At 41.5% G+C, this 15,725-nt stretch overlaps 1 protein-coding gene across 8 annotated transcripts in view; it reads right to left on the bottom strand.

Moving 5' to 3' along the window:
* Supt20h (SPT20 homolog, SAGA complex component) overlaps nt 1–9,094 on the bottom strand; it is a 34,975-nt gene extending 25,881 nt beyond the window's left edge. For 3 of the 8 annotated variants that reach the window (XM_052732257.1, XM_052732255.1, XM_052732259.1), the window contains exons 1-7: nt 8,803–9,094; nt 6,893–6,985; nt 5,688–5,723; nt 5,258–5,316; nt 4,546–4,612; nt 2,122–2,251; nt 541–644 (exon numbers count right to left, since the gene is read on the bottom strand). In XM_052732257.1, the coding sequence (XP_052588217.1) occupies nt 541–644; nt 2,122–2,251; nt 4,546–4,612; nt 5,258–5,316; nt 5,688–5,723; nt 6,893–6,895 (399 nt within the window). In that variant the 5' untranslated portion in view covers nt 6,896–6,985; nt 8,803–9,094. Of the gene's footprint in view, nt 1–540; nt 645–2,121; nt 2,252–4,545; nt 4,613–5,257; nt 5,317–5,687; nt 5,724–6,892; nt 6,986–8,802 lie in introns of those variants that run through there. The other 5 variants (XM_052732256.1, XM_052732260.1, XM_052732253.1 and 2 more) reach the window with 4 other exon arrangements.
* Between the last annotated feature and the right edge of the window lie 6,631 nt (nt 9,095–15,725).

Genomic DNA, 15,725 nt, shown 5'->3' with positions numbered 1-15,725 from the left:
CAGCAGCTCATGTCTACAACTGCGGCACTCAAGAGCTGAGGCAAGGACAGCACCAGTTCTAACTAAGCCTGCTGGGCTATAAATAAGCTCATGTCTCAAAGAAACAAAACCAAACCACAACACAAAGGATATGTACACACTAAAATGTAACACACACACACACACACACACACACACACACACACACACACGACACACGACACAAAACATGTTTTCTGGGGATTGGGTGTAGTAGTTTAGTTGTAGGCTGGTAGCCTAACGTATATGAGGCCTTGAGTTCACTACCCAGTGCCACAAAGAAGCGGGGGGGGGGGGGGGGGGGGGGGACATTTCATTTGTGTGTGTACATGTGAAATATATACACACACACACACACAGATGCATGCACACACATATGTTTTAGAAATAGTTTTGCTATGTTCCCAGGCAGGCCTCAAACTTCCTTGAGATGTTTGTGTTTAAGCCTTCTAAGTGCCTGGAATGGCACATTATTATATACATGTTATTTTTTCAAACAGATATTTTGTCTTGTCTCTTTACCTGTGATTTTTCAAGGAGATCAACCAAAATAGGAGGTAATTCTTCTGCATCTAAGTATTCAAGCAATTCCCCTTCTTCATAAGGCAATCTGATGGTCTCAGAATCTTAATTTTAAAACAAAGTTTATGAAAACAGGCTCACAAAAAAGTTAGGATTGTAATTTAAATGACTTTAAAAATAGAATACATAGGGCTTGAGAAATGGCTCAGTGGTTAAGAGCACTTGCCATTCTTGCAGAGGACTTGGGTTCTGTACCTAGAACCCACATGGCAGCTTACAGCTGACTGGAACTGTCAGCTGTGGGCACCTGCATTCATATGTACATACCCCACCACACACACATATATACACATACACGTAATTAAGAATAATAAAATAAATCTTAAAAATACAGCTCAATGGCTAAGTCTTATAAGTCAATTCCACTGTAGCACTGAAAATCTTGTTTACTATATAAAATACTATATATTTTAAACAAGAACAGGAAAATCCTCCTGCCTCGACATGCTGAGTGCCAAGATTACAGACCTTTGACATCACATCTATGTGGTGCTATGGACTGAACTCTGAGCTATGTGCATGGCTAGGCAAGTATTCCACCAACTAAACTATATTCTTATCCCATAAATAAAATTCTTCACAAGCTAAGTTCCTTGTAGCGCTCATATTTTTAAATTCTGAGATGCCTCTTTAAATGAAATCTAAGAATATTTATGTTTTAATGCTCTTCACATCCACAGTATTAGAAATCTTTTTAGAAATATTTTCAATGTTTACTCTTTTTTGACATCTCAATAAATTATTCAGAAGGCAATGAATGCTTAATTTTCAAGCTTTTATACTCACTATGTAAAATGCAGTCAAAGTTCCTTATGTTATCTTAAAATACAGATAGCAATAAAAAAAAAGCAATTGTTAAAAATCACCTGTTTTATTAACTACAAAGAAATAATCAGGCTGGCAAGATAGCTCAGTGGATAAAGGCACTTGGGGCCAAGCCTGAAAACCTGAGTTCTATCCCTGAGACCCACACGCTAGAAGAAGACAACTGACTTCCTTAAGTTGTCCTGGAACTACAAAAGTGCCATGATCCTCCCTCCCTCTCCCCCGCCCCCCTAAATAAAATAAAATATAAAAGAAGCGACAGGGACTGGAGAGATGGCTCAGCAGTTAAGAGCTCAGGCTGATCTTTTAGGGGATCTGGGTTCAATTCCCAGCACCCACATGGTGACTCAAAAACATCTTTAACTCACTCATGGGATCCAACCTCTTCTTTTGGCCTCTGAAGGTACCGGGCACACATGTGGTGCAGACATACATAAAAGCAAAACATCCATACACTAAAACAAAAATAAATTAATCTAAAAAATGTAAAGATATAATCAATTATAATACTTTTTAAATCCAAGTTCAGGAAGGATAATTTAGACCCTACAATGTCAACCATTCTAGCAAAAGTCAAGAGGAGAAAAAACAGAGTAAGAATTTGTCTTTTAATCAGGAAAATCTCTGACTAAAAGTTAAACAGCTAACTTTAAAAGCAGAGGTATTTTGTGTCAGGCATACTTGAGAAGGTCTTACCTGATCCATTTTTCCCCCTGAGCATCAGAGAATATCCTTCATTTCCTGGATACAGATTGACCACCAAACATGACAAAGTCTCTTGCATAACAAGCTTCTCTAACAAGTTCACATTTCTTCTTAATTTCTGCTTTAAAAAGAGGCAAACTTTGTGAAAACAGTATACTATAGCCTTGATAAACATTTCACTCACTATTGGTGTTCCTTCTATACTACAATCCCAAATACTTGGGAACTGTCACAATCCATAGGTCAGTAAGGTCAACTAAATTTTTATCCACTAGTATGCTTTATGTGAATTAACTCACAACATAAACTGGCTATGCATGGATATGTACCTGTAATATCAGCATTTAGAAGAGGCCAAGGCAGAAAGATTTGAGTCCCAGGCCAGCCTGAACCATAATACATAGCAATACCATCTTTTAAACTAGTGGTTCTCAACCTGTGAGTCGCAACCCTAGGGGAGAGGAGGTGCAGAGCGACCCTTTCACTGGGGTCGCCTAAGAGCATCGGAAAACACGGATATTTACATTTCCTAAGAGTAGCAAAATTACAGTATGAAGTAGCAATGGAAATAATTTTACAGTTGGGGATCATAACATAAGGGGGTATCAACCATCAAGAAGGTTGAGAAACACTTTTAAACAAACAACAAAATAGGCATGGTAGCTATTGTCTATAAGCCCAGCACATGGCAAGCTGAGGCAAAAGAATCATCATCACACTTGAAGGCCAGCTGGGGCTACACAGTGACACTCTACTTCAAAGACAGAAACAAACAGAAGAAAGAAAGAAAAAATAAGAGAAAAAAATGAAACCTCTATAATAAAAACACTTAATACAGATATGAATGAAGAGTTGGGAACCTCTTTAACTGCACAGTGATAAGGCCTAAATTCTCCAACAACTTATCCACTTAGACATAAAGAAGTTCAGCAAGTCTAATTAGCTGAACTGTTGAGCCTAAAAGAGAGCTAACTGGTGAAAAGAAGTCACTCAGACAGTTTTCTATAAATTCAATGCAACAGTTCCTTAAGAACTATCTGAGCTGTTTTTTTAACATGTATCTGGAAACAAAATCCACAATTTTATAGATGTATGCCTTTACATGAAACCAACTTAAAGATTAACACATTTCATTCTATCTTAGGAAAGATGAGTTAATATATTTTTTTCAGTAATTAAAAAACCAAATGTTTTAAGTACCTTATATTAAATGTCTAGCTTTATAATTACAATTGTGTATAAGGTGGGGCATACACATGTCACAGGCTTCATGAAGAGGTCAGAGAACAATTTGTGGAAGTCAGTTCTCTCCTTCTACTATATAGATCTTGGGAATCCTCCCTCAGGCTTCATGACAAGTACCTTTACCTGCTGAACTATCTCACTGGCACCAGGAACCATAAATTTTTGATCTATCATCAACATAGAATGAAAACACTGTGCAATCTGAAAATAAAGGGGGAGGAGGCTAATGTATTTAAAAACAAAACAAAAAACCCAGAAAACAATTAGCAGAAACAAACAAACAAACAAAAAACACTGCCTAGGATTCTTAAATGCACAGATAGCATCTTAGGCTACAGGGCACAGCAGCTACTCAGTTCTGCCTCTGTTATATTAAAAACAGGCAGACAATATATACGTCAAGCTGGGCTTGCTGATTCTCATTATTGTCTTTATATGTGTCTCTCTTATCTTGGGTCTAGCTTCTAAGATGATGGATATAGAAATTATGCAACTTGTTATGATGAGTTCATAGGTATATACAAATTTTATACTTCATTTCTGGGTAAATTGTGAACTGTTCAATGCTTATTTTTAAATCGACATTAAAATGTTTTTGTAAAGCTGAGTGTGGTAGTACACACATTAATCCCATCACTCTAGAGGAAGAGGGATCTCAGTGAGTTCCATGCCAGCATAGTAAAACCTGCATCTTAAACAAGCCACATACAACAAAACTTCTTAAAAAATTCCAACTTTGCTTAAAAAATGTCAACTTCTATTGGTTACAATTATAGACACCTTTATGCTGAATTAAACCAGTCCCGAGTTTAATCTTTGACCAAATTCATTTTTTACTAACACACTTGAATCCTTCCCATATGTGCATTCAAAATCTCAAGAAGTGGGTTATTGAGGTACTAGCTCAAGTCTGCAAAACCAGTTCTCAGAGGAAGATAACAGAAGACACACTGTGGCTTTGTTTATGTTGCCCACTACCCAGACCACCACTAACTCAAGCAGATTAACCAGAGAATTGAATTGGGTCAGCCAAAAAACTGAGTGGAGTCTAGTTGACAAAGATGTTTAACCACGAAGATATAAATCACTAGCTGCTTCAAACATAATGTTCTAAACTTCCCCCTTCTACCACAACTCCAAAGCCCAGTAATATAAAGAATTTATATTTACCTTAACCTCAGGTTCTTTTTCACATTCTTCAACATACAAGTCATAAAGTTTTTGGAATATAGACTTTCTAGGGAAAAAAAATAAATATACAAGGTAAATAATCATCAAGAAGTGATTTTGTTTATTTTTCATTAATGTAAATATTTCAGTTCTGTAACAAAACCTTGTAGATAAGACTTTAATTTAGTACATTACCCCCTCCCCCGTATATATGACAAGTCATTGATTTCAATGTTTCCACATCGATATGGCTGTTAATTCCTGTACAACACCAATTCAATATGGTAAAGGCATGTATGTTACATTGCTTGGCTCAATTTAAGAATTCCTAATGCAATCTGAGCATCTCAGCACTATCTAAAATGCTCGAGATCTGCACTGTTTTGGACTTCTTCAGTTTCTAAAAGATGAGGTTATAGTGTAGGCTCATACACATTTATAGAAAGACATGGAAGACAATTTTATATACTACTTTTTACTATGACAACACACTAACTATAATCTGTCACCTAAGTTAGATGTGAAAACGTCCATTTGTGACATTCCATCATGATTCCTAAGTTCTAGATTTTGGAGTATCTCATTTCCAGGTCAGGGATGCCCAACCTGTCCAAAGTACTGACAGCGCTTGAAATGCCTAATAAGAACACATAAGTGACAGTTATCTCATTTCAAAGAGATTCAAAGACGTTTACCAATTAAACAGTCATACCTTCCACTAGATAGGTATTTCCTTTTAGGAGGTCTCTGCCGAGCACTTTCAACAATATACTGAAATAGAGAAATCAGTCAAACACTGTGTATTCAGCTTTTATATGAGCAACTATAAGTATACTGTACATCTGCAACAGGTTAGACTGAAAAGCCCATTTAGTCTCCTAGGCTCTGTCATGCATGAACTTATACCTTGTATACAGGTCAGAAACAAAATTTAAATCCCAGTAGGACTCAACCTAGTATTTCAGTACAGGAAATTGCAATTCCACAGGATGAATATATTCTAAACGTTTTATAGCTAAATTTATTTTTAAATTGGACATCAGACTGCAATGACCCATATTTTAAGATAGTTTAGAGAAACTTATCAGGATAGAAAAACAACTTTAGAAATTCTATGGTCACTTATATTAGTCATGTCTCACCTCTGCACGATCCAAAGCTTGTTCTAGAGCTTGCTGCTGTAAAAATCAAATAGTATATTTGGCAATATTAGTTATTTTCAGAAAAAAATTAATAAATATTTAACACTCTTCACTAAGTGCTTGTTTCATTTTCTGAAACAAGGACAATGCTTTATTCCTCTTCTTTATTTCTCTCCTCTATCCTCCAATGCATTCCTGGTTTTTTTGTTTTGTTTTTTATGACCGTTTTGGGCACTTGATCATTAAGTATCTAAAAAATGCTAAAATGGCATCAGCAGTATCCAGGAGCTTGACATGCTTATACCATGCATTCATTACTCCCTGCAAATCCTAAGGTATATCATTAATATGTATGAATAAAAAGTAAGAATCCCACGTGACAATTTCCACTTTTTTCTAACAGGGTAGATATAAACAGGAAAGCCCTCCAGAGCAGGAAGATGATGCACATCACCATCTTTATTCACTGAGGTGGGTTAGAGATGGGGCTACATCCTTAGCTCACTTTGTAGCCCAGGCTGTAGGGATCCTTTGACCTGAGTATCCCACATACTGGGATTACAGGTGTGACAAACTAAACCTGCCTACATTTATTCATTTTAAAGTATGCAAGTGAAGGAGTTTGGAAAATAGTTAAGTGCTTGCCAACACTCATGAAAAACAGAGTTCAATGTCCAGAATCTGCAGAAGCAAGCTAGACTGGCTGGCACCCAGCAGGGATCCCAGTGATGGGAAGTAGACCTCAAGGGCCAGCCTGGACTACTCAGCCAGTTCTAGATCTAAGGGACTGTCTGAAAATAAAAGGTGGACAGAGCTTGAGGAGGAACACTGATGTTATTCTCATTTCCTTACCAAACATACATACCCACACGTGCAGAACATGCACACACAAAAAAGATGTAAGAGGAAATATAAAACACAAGAAATCCAACCCTTCCCAAATAATTTGCATTTATATCAACCTCCTTACCAAAGATTCAGAAAAATGGAAAAGCACAATTAACTTTTAACACATGATTATCTGTGTGATTCAGATGTGATAATCCTACCACTGAATTGACAAGACATCAGCCAGATATTTTATAGAGAAAATTTTAACATGACTGCCAAGTCATTTGAGTGTTTCTATACACTATTATTTTTATGGAGCTAAAGGAAGAGAATACTGTAAAATATAAATTTTAACATGCTATGTTACAGCTTACCATTGTGTAAGCTGCATAAGATACAGATCCAAAAAGAAGATAAAACTCAGATGTGTTGTAGAAGTGGGGTGGAAGTCATGTCTTTCTTACATACTGCAGAAAACAAAAATGTAAGACTGTTAGCATAAAAAGAAAGACTACCATTATCAGGAAAATTACTCAAGGCACACACATTTCTAACATGCTTTGAAAACAAACAAGAAAATGCACTAAACCCACCCACATGCTGATGCAAAGCAGCTCTCACTAAGTAGGGCAAACAGTCTCAAAGTTCAAATCACTAACCCCACCACCCAAATGTAGCACACTGAGAAAACACTGTCTTCGAAAATGTGTTTTCCAGCATCCCTCCAGCCCTCTTTTCCTGCAGATTCTATGACCTGCCCACTGGCTTTGACTGCTATACAGGTCACTTTACAAATCAGTTTTTAATCCCACCTGATGGCAAAACCAAAACCAAAACACCTCTTATTCCCCCAAATGCCCAGGCTGCATTTCCCAGCTGCTCTGACCCTTTTCCTTAAGAAAAGGAGACACACTCCTGAAGAACCTTTCCTCTAGCGCAGGAGTTCTCATCCAGCTTTAAGATGGATGTCCATGCCCCAGTCTCTGGACTCTGGTGAAAGTTTGGAATGGGGTAAGGGCCCAGAAAGGAGAAGAAGCCACAGGGGAAGCCTACTACTCTAACTCTGTAAACCAGAAGTGACACACTGTGCTCTGAAAATAACAAAGGCTGTTATACTACTGTTCTTCACCTGTCAGTTTGCACTTGCTGCCACAGATCGACATGACTCTGATAAAGTGCAAATTCCAGTGATGAAAAACAAGATTTCCTATGCCAAACTCTTTTTTGGAGAGAAGGACCCCAAAGCTTAAGCTAGTACAGGCTAAAGAAATATTATCTGGCAATATTAATTTTCAAAAGCCTAAATGTATAGATTCCAGGAATAATCTTTTTAAGAATGGCATTAATTCTGTCTTTGAATTGCTAGAGGAAGTATAAGCTGAATTTACATGAAATCTTTGATCACTAAATCAATATTCAACTATAGTATGTACTTACAAGTACAATTTGGTAACTCTAATTACAGTTTCTTTTTTACTAAGGGAAGTGTATTTTAAAACTTTTATTGCACAGAAGAACGAACATATACTTCGGGTTATCCGTGGATTCTGCTTGTAAATATAATCAACAAGAACCCGTGTGAAAACTATTCTAAACATTATCGACATTTCTATTTTACAGAGAACTCAATGCAAGCGACTCTCCCAAGTATTACAGACCTACGAAGAAGACATTCTGTCCCTTCTCAATGTGTAACCTTGGGTTCTACTATTCCAACCTTCAGGCCACTCACACCTGCACCCATGGGGTTTTTGTTTTCTTCGAGACAGGGTTTCTCTGTGAAACAGTCCTGGCTATCCTGGAACTCACACAGTAGGCCAGGCTGGCCTCGAACTCACAGATCTCCGCTTGCTTCTGCCTCCCAATTGCTGGGATTAAGGGCGTGCACCACCACTGCCCAGAGAACCCATGGTTTTTATGCACAGCGTACGAATTGAGTTGATGAGAACACTCACGTATTTCTTTTCCTAATTTTATGTTAAGTTTATACCAATCACAGTCCCCGTACTCAATCTAACTGAAGTCTGTACTCATCACCGTTTTTGCACTTGGCGTCCTAACTAGGGACTCTGATGGCGATAAAAGATGGCTTCCAGGGTAGCCATCAGCTACACTGATTTCCCCGGTGTACTTGGGTCTCAACTGCAGATTTTTTTTCCGAACCCAGGCTTTACTCTCAGAACGCCAACTCCACAGAGAAGCAACCGGCCTTCATTCAATAGCCACCCAGGACCCCGGCCCCGAAGAAGCGCTCTGCCAACCCCGCAGCAGTCCCCAGAAATACCTGTGGCGGAGGCCAAAGGACAAGCTATTACTAAAGCGCAGGCGGACCGGGCCGAGGAGTGCTGAGGGGCGTTCACGCAGGATGGCCGCCGCGGTGCCCGCCCAAGCCGGGGACTCTCCGAGATGCAGATCCACCTCCGCTCCGTCACCTCTGATCCAGGCCGCTCCCGGACACCTGACCTACACCCCCAGCCCGGGCGACCCGCCCACCGAAGCCGCCCGCCGCGGCCTCCAGCCGCAGACTTTCCTCAGGCCAGTTGTAACGCCCACCCAAACCTCCAACCGCCACTTCCGGCGGCAGCGCTTCCGATTGGCGAGTTGAGAGTGGATGGGGCGGGGCTTGAGGCGGTGCAAGGCTCGACACAACACTCACCTACACCTCCAACAGCGAGTTCCGGCGGCCGCTCTTGTGATTGGCGGACTCAGCGGGGTGGGCGGAGTTGGAGGCGGGGCGGTGGCCGGAAGTTTTGGAAGGGGCTGGTAGCAGAGCGGAGAGCCGGGGGCTTTCACTGGCTTTAGAGCTTCAGGTGTGGGCGGGACCGGGAGAGCATAGGTGTTACCTTTGGGGGTGCCGGCGAATTCCTTAGTCTTTTTTACACCTATTTGGTGTGTGTGTGTATGCATGCAGCGCATGTGGAGGTCACCGAACAACTTGCAGGAGCCAGTTTTCTCCTTCACTGGTTTACACCCATATGTGTCTGTGTTCGCATGTGTGCGTGTGCAAGAAGCTACATGTGGAGGTCACCGAACAACTTGCAGGAGCCGGTTTTCTTCACCACCAGTTGGCAGCAACCGCCTTTATCAGCTCATCATCTCCTAACACCAGCTTTATTTTAACCACCCCAGAGTTGAGATCTGAAAATCTAGAAAGGGCACAGTTGGAGCACATTGAAATACTCAGTGGTAATTCTACACCTTGAAGCACGTTGGTTCATTGAGGATTCTTTTTTTTTTTTTTTTTTTTTTAAACTGAGGTAGCATGCCCAGGGTGTGAGACCAAAATGAGCCAAAATGGTCTTAGAAATAAGACCAAAATGCTTTCACCCTAAAATTAAGGCCTAAGATTTCTCTTTTTGGGAGTAGGCCATTAGTTACTGAAACCAGTCAGTTCAGATTCCAGAAACCCTGAAGTGTAAAAGTACAGAGTCACAAGATAGTCACGAGGTAATGCCTGCCTGACTATGGAATGTCCTCTCCCTGGTTTCCAGCGTAACTGACCACAGAAATGTCCCCACCTGAGGGCAGCCAATGAGAAATGGTGGCGGGCAACCACTCCCTTAGAAGTAAGATTAAGCCATGATTTCTAGAAAGCCCCTAGAAGCGAGCCAATCAGAATTGTACCTGTACTAGCACCCCTAAATGATGTAACCTTGTGATTTTTCCCTTTAAAAACTGAGCTTGCGGACAGGCGGGCACTTCCTCCAGCCTCCACCGTGTTGGATGTATTGGACGAAGTCCCTGCCTAGGCTTGTATTGGATATCCAGAATTAAACCTTGCTTTTGCATTCCGGCATGCTCGCCTTTGGTGGTCTCTCTGAGGGTTACGATCTGGGCACAACACAGGGCAGTAAATGAATTGTTTTAAGATGTTCAATTCACAGGCACTTTAAATATTTCAATATTCCACCACATCTAATTTCAAAACATTTTTGTTGACTTCACCTTGCAGTGTAACAAGGAATCAGAAGTTCTTTGGGGGGACTAGCGAGATGGCTCAGTGGGTAATGGTGCTTGCTGTGTGGTTTGGTGATCTGATTTGATCCTGGAATGCATACAGTGTTAATAGAGAACCCACCCTCTCAAGTTGTCCTCTGACCTACTCACACACAAACACAAATAAATGTAATTTCAAAAAAGCAGAAGTGGTGTTTACTAAAAGCAGTGATAGTTACTTGGACCTGCATATGTTAAGTGGGTCGTGATAAAGTTTGGCCGCTGCCTCAATTGCCTACCTTTTCACCATTATTGTGGGGATTTCCCCCCTCCTCCTCCCGCCAGTATTGGGCCTCTGCCCTAAGACTCTACTACCAGTAACATGTGCCCATACTTAATTTAGATTTGTGGCTAAGATTCCATTGTATATACAGATAGCATGATTTTATCTGCTATCTATTAGTGGGCATTTGGGTTGTCTTCTGCCTTCATGCTACTGTGTTAATGCTGCTGGAAACACTTATGTACAAATGTTTGAGTCTCTGCACTACTGGAGTCAAACGTTTGGCTCAGCTAGAACTCCGGAGACAGACTTGGTAGAAGAGTTTTATTCAAAGCTAGCCCTTGGCTGGCATGGTGACTCAGGCCTGTAATCCCAGCATTCTGGAGGCTGAGGCAGGAGAACAGCTACAAACCTAAGGCCTGTGTGTTATGTAATGTCTTAACTGGGCTGAATTACAGAGCAAGACACTGCCTCCAAAACAAACCACCAGCAAAAAGCCACACCGAAGACAGGTATGTGTCTCCAGGGGATTTTGTCCCTGACTCTAGGTGAGCATTGTCCTTGTGTCAGAGATCAAACAGCCTAGTTCTAAAGCAGAAGGAGGAGCAGAACAGCACAAAAGACGACTACATCACAGACAGAGTAGCTAGAAATGGAGACGTTGGCAGCCTATTGTACTGGTAATCACAACAAACATGCCTATTTTATTCTGTGAAGATTTCAGTCATGCTTTTTCTGGAAAGTGAGGGGACCAACCCTTAGTGTCCTTGTACCACTTTGCTCACGTTTCACAGTGTACCTGTGCTCCCCCTGGACTGAGCTAGTGTGGCAGTAGAGAGACACCAAGGCTCCAGCATTATCATTACTATTATACATGTAGCTTTGGCTGACCTAGAACTTGCTGTAGAGACCAGACTGACCTCGAACCCACAGAAATCTATCTGCCTCTGCCTCCTGAGTGCCGGATTAAAGGTGTGGACTACACATTGAGTTTTTAAAGAGCAGTATCTAACAGTATCAGAAAGTAGTTCTAACAGAGACCCACGTCTCTGGCCCTGAGGGTGCTTGTGATGGAAGTTCCTCTTCAGGGGCCTTGCTGCCTTGAGTGCCCACACGTTAGTGGGTTCTTAGTTTTGGAGTTGAAGGCTTGGTTTCCCAGCTCTAGCCTGGGTAAATGCTGCTTTCTTGAGTTTCATTTTCTTCCTTGTTCCTTAAGTCTTATCTCTCTATTGCCCTCCTTATTACTGAGTTCAAGCCATTCTTCTCAGTGCACATGGGAAAGAAAGACTGGAAGAGGTAGTTACAGTATTACGTTGATGTGTTGGGACCCAGACTGACTTGAAGATTGTCTGGATGCCTCGATGATGGGATATGGACATTTTGCCTTTCACCAAGCCAGGGTCATGCCAGGAAAAGCCTATGCACTGGCACCAGGGCTTGAGGGGCTGTAGTCCAGAAACTGGCACTTGGCATTCCCCCATATGTATGTGCTCAAATGTTCCAGACACTGAGATGTGAGGTGCTTTGTTTGCTGTCCCAGAACGTACCTTGCCAAGGGAGAACTTGAGATATTCTGAGCGCCCTGCAATTCTACCATCTGATGCTCTTTACTGGTTGATTTTCTGCTTCTCCATTTGAGGGGTGTAAAAAGAGCTGTGCAGTTAATAAACTTGGTGCCTTGGGTCATCACCCCTTGCAGCCCTCCTAACACCAGCTTTTGATTCTTTCCATTTGTTATCTCTTCATTTCTCTTTCATACTTGATCTTTTTCTTGGGACCCTGTCTGGATTCCTGATAAGGCTGGTCTAGGTCATGTGTGGCTACCAGGTGGTAACAGAAAGGGTAGAGGGACAAGACCTTCTTTCCCGCCTGTTTCCCCCTTGTGAGATTGCCCTCCACACTTCCTGGACCTAGATCATCTTGGATCCTCTCTCTTAAGTACTTTTGCTGAGCCCCTGATGTCTGCAAAATAACCTCTTCATCATTGATATTGTTGAAGAGTATCCACCAAAGAAAACTTCTCAGACACAGGGTTAAGCTGATAGAAAGCCTTTATTAGCTGGCCAGGGACTACACTGGGTGTTCAGGATCCCAGGGTAGCCCCAGCTTTTCTCAAGGTGAACTTTTAAGCTCAGAAACCATATCCTGGGTTGATATACTTCAGTTAACAAGAACAGTTGGCCAGAAGTGAAACTGCAGAAGTCGAAAGCAAGGTTAGTACAGTTAGAGACTTTCCCAGAGCTACGAACTTTGGTGGATTAGGTCTCTGTCCTCGCTTTTGGCAGGTGGTGGTGTCTACATGCTGAGTTTTATGGCCTGAAGGGTACTTCTACCATTGTGTCAGTTGTGCTAAAGTGGTGGGTGCCTGCTGAGGTCTGGGGCCCTGTTGCAATAGGATGTGGAGGCCCCGTCTACTCTGTTCCACCCATGGTTCCTGACAGTCTTCCACAGTTGCTTCTTTCATACACCGGCCCTTCGTTTGCTGTCACCTTACCTTGTCATAAACTTACTTTTTCATTGTGACTTTCTAGACAGGATCTCCCAGGGTGTCCTCCAACTTGCTATGTAGCTGAAGACACCCTTGAACTCCCGATCCTCCTGCCTCCAACTCCCAAGTTGCTGTCATTTCAGATATTTGCCATCACACCTGGCCTCAGAGTTGATATATTTTTTTAAATCAACAAGTTCAAATGGTTTCATGGGTATTTCATAAATAAAACTGAAGTTTACTGATTGCTTTGCATTAGGAAAGTTACAATGTCATTTTCAATGCGGTGGTTTGAAAGAAAATGGCCCCCAAAGAAGGTGGCACTATTAGGAGGTATGGCCTTGTTGGAGGAAGTGTGTCACTGTGGGGTGGGCTTTGAGGTCTCCTTTGCTCAAGCTATGCTCAGTGTGGTAAACAGTTTACTTCCTGTTGCCTGTAGATCAAGAACTCTCAGCTTCTTCTGCAGCACTGTCTGCCTGCATGCCCACCATGCTTCTTGCCATGAAAATAATGGACTAAAATTCTGAAACTGTAAATTAGCTGAATTAAATGTTTTCCTTCATAAGAGTTGCCATGGTCATGGTGTCTCTTCACAGCAATAGAAACCCTAAGACAGTGAATTTAAAATTATTTACTAGATTCGGGTATTAATTCTGTTTAGCCACTAGAGGTCAGAATTTCACTTAAAAATAAGTATTACACTAGTTTTCATAACAGATTTAACTTTTGGCTTATGAAGAGTTGGCACAAAAATTGTTTTTTGATAGTTCCATGTATTTGTCAGAGTTCTCTAGAACATAACTTAATGAATGAATCTCTCTCTCTCTCTCTCTCTCTCTCTCTCTCTCTCTCTCTCTATATATATATATATATATATATATATATATATAATTTATTAGAATGACTTACAGGCTGTAGTCCAGCTAATTCAACAATGGCTGCTTATGAATGGAAGGTCTAAGAATCCAGAAGTTGTTCACGAAGCTGGGTGTCTCAGTTGGTCTTCCGTATCCGATGGAATCTTGAAGAAGTAGGCTCTAATGCCAGTTAAGGGATGGACTTGCTAGCAAGGCAAATGCAATCAGGCAAAGCAAAAGCCTCCAGCAGGTATGGCCCAGGTTAGAGGTGGGCTTTCCCAGGTCAAAAGATCCGAATTAAAGGATCTTCCTACCTCAAAGATCCAGATTTGAAGTGGATCTTCCTCCTTTCGATTAAGCAAAAATCTTTCACAAGCATGTCCTCCATTTGGGGGTTTTAGTTAATTTCAGATGTTGTTGTGGAATATTAGTTTAAGATGTGTTACATTCATTCATGCTTTGGAATATTTGTTTAATGATGCAAAGATGTGTTGCATTCTTTTATGTTGTACTTGTTTAACTCTGTGAAGCTGTGCTACTTTGCCTGCCCAGAGCACCTGATTGGTCTCAGCAGTAAAAGAGCTGAATGGCCAAAAGCTTGGCAGGAGAGAAAAATAGGCGGGGCTAGCAGGCAGGGAGAATAAATAGGAACAATCTAGGGAAGGGGGAGGAGTGAGAAAAAAGAGGAGAAGAGGACACCAGAGGACACCAGGTGCCAGCCACACAGCCACACAGCCAGCCACGGAGTAAGAAGGAAAGATATATAGCATGAAGAAAGATAAAAAGCCCAGAGGCAAAATATAGCTAGAGAGAAACAGGATAATTTAAGTTAGAAAAGCTGGCTAGAAACAAGCCAACCCAAGGCTGGGCATTCATAAGTAAGAATAAGTCTCTGTGTATTTATTTGAGAGTTGGGTGGCAGGCCCCCAAAGAGGAAAAAAAAAATCCAACTACAGGATGTAGTCAAGTTGACATCCAAGAATAGCTATTGTATTCTGAGGATTGCGAATTCTGAGGCCTCACACATGCTGGGCAAGTGCCCTGCCATGGATTGTTTGCCCAGCCCTGTTTAGATTGTTTTGAGGTGGGGTCTTACCCAGTTAACCAGGATGACCCTGAACTTATTTTGTAATGCAGGCAGACCGTCAAAGTTTGCTCCTCCTGCTTCAGCCTCCCAATAACTATGACTGCAGGTCTGTACCACACTGGCCTTGAACTTCTGGTTATGCTTCCTCAACCTCCAGAATATTTGGTGTAACACGACCTGCTAAATGGTCTTTTTATAAAAAACCCGGAACCTGATATTGGGGTGAATGCTGAAAGACCAGAGAGGCAAAGGAACAAGCCACCTCTTACCTCTAGGACTCCTTAGCCTAAGAAGCTCTCCTCAGCTGAAAGACTTCTAGCCGAATAAGCTTCCTCAGGTGAAAAGGCTTTAGTTCCTGTCTCCTCACACCTTATATACCATTCTCTGCCCGCCATATCACTTCCTTCTTAGTGCTGGGATTAAAGGCGTGTAACTTCCCAAGCAAAGGCATGAGATCTCAAGTGCTGGGATTAAAGGTGTGTGCCACCACTGCCTGGCTCTGATTTTTCTCCTAGACTGAGTCAATCTCATGTAGTCCAGGGTGGCTTTGAACTCA

The sequence above is a fragment of the Peromyscus californicus genome, unplaced genomic scaffold (assembly GCF_007827085.1).
Source record: "Peromyscus californicus insignis strain IS unplaced genomic scaffold, ASM782708v3 Scaffold_9__1_contigs__length_137607984, whole genome shotgun sequence".
Classification (NCBI taxonomy): Eukaryota; Metazoa; Chordata; class Mammalia; order Rodentia; family Cricetidae; genus Peromyscus; species Peromyscus californicus.
Note: the sequence above shows the minus strand (reverse complement) of the source record. Positions and strands in the feature narration are given on the sequence as shown.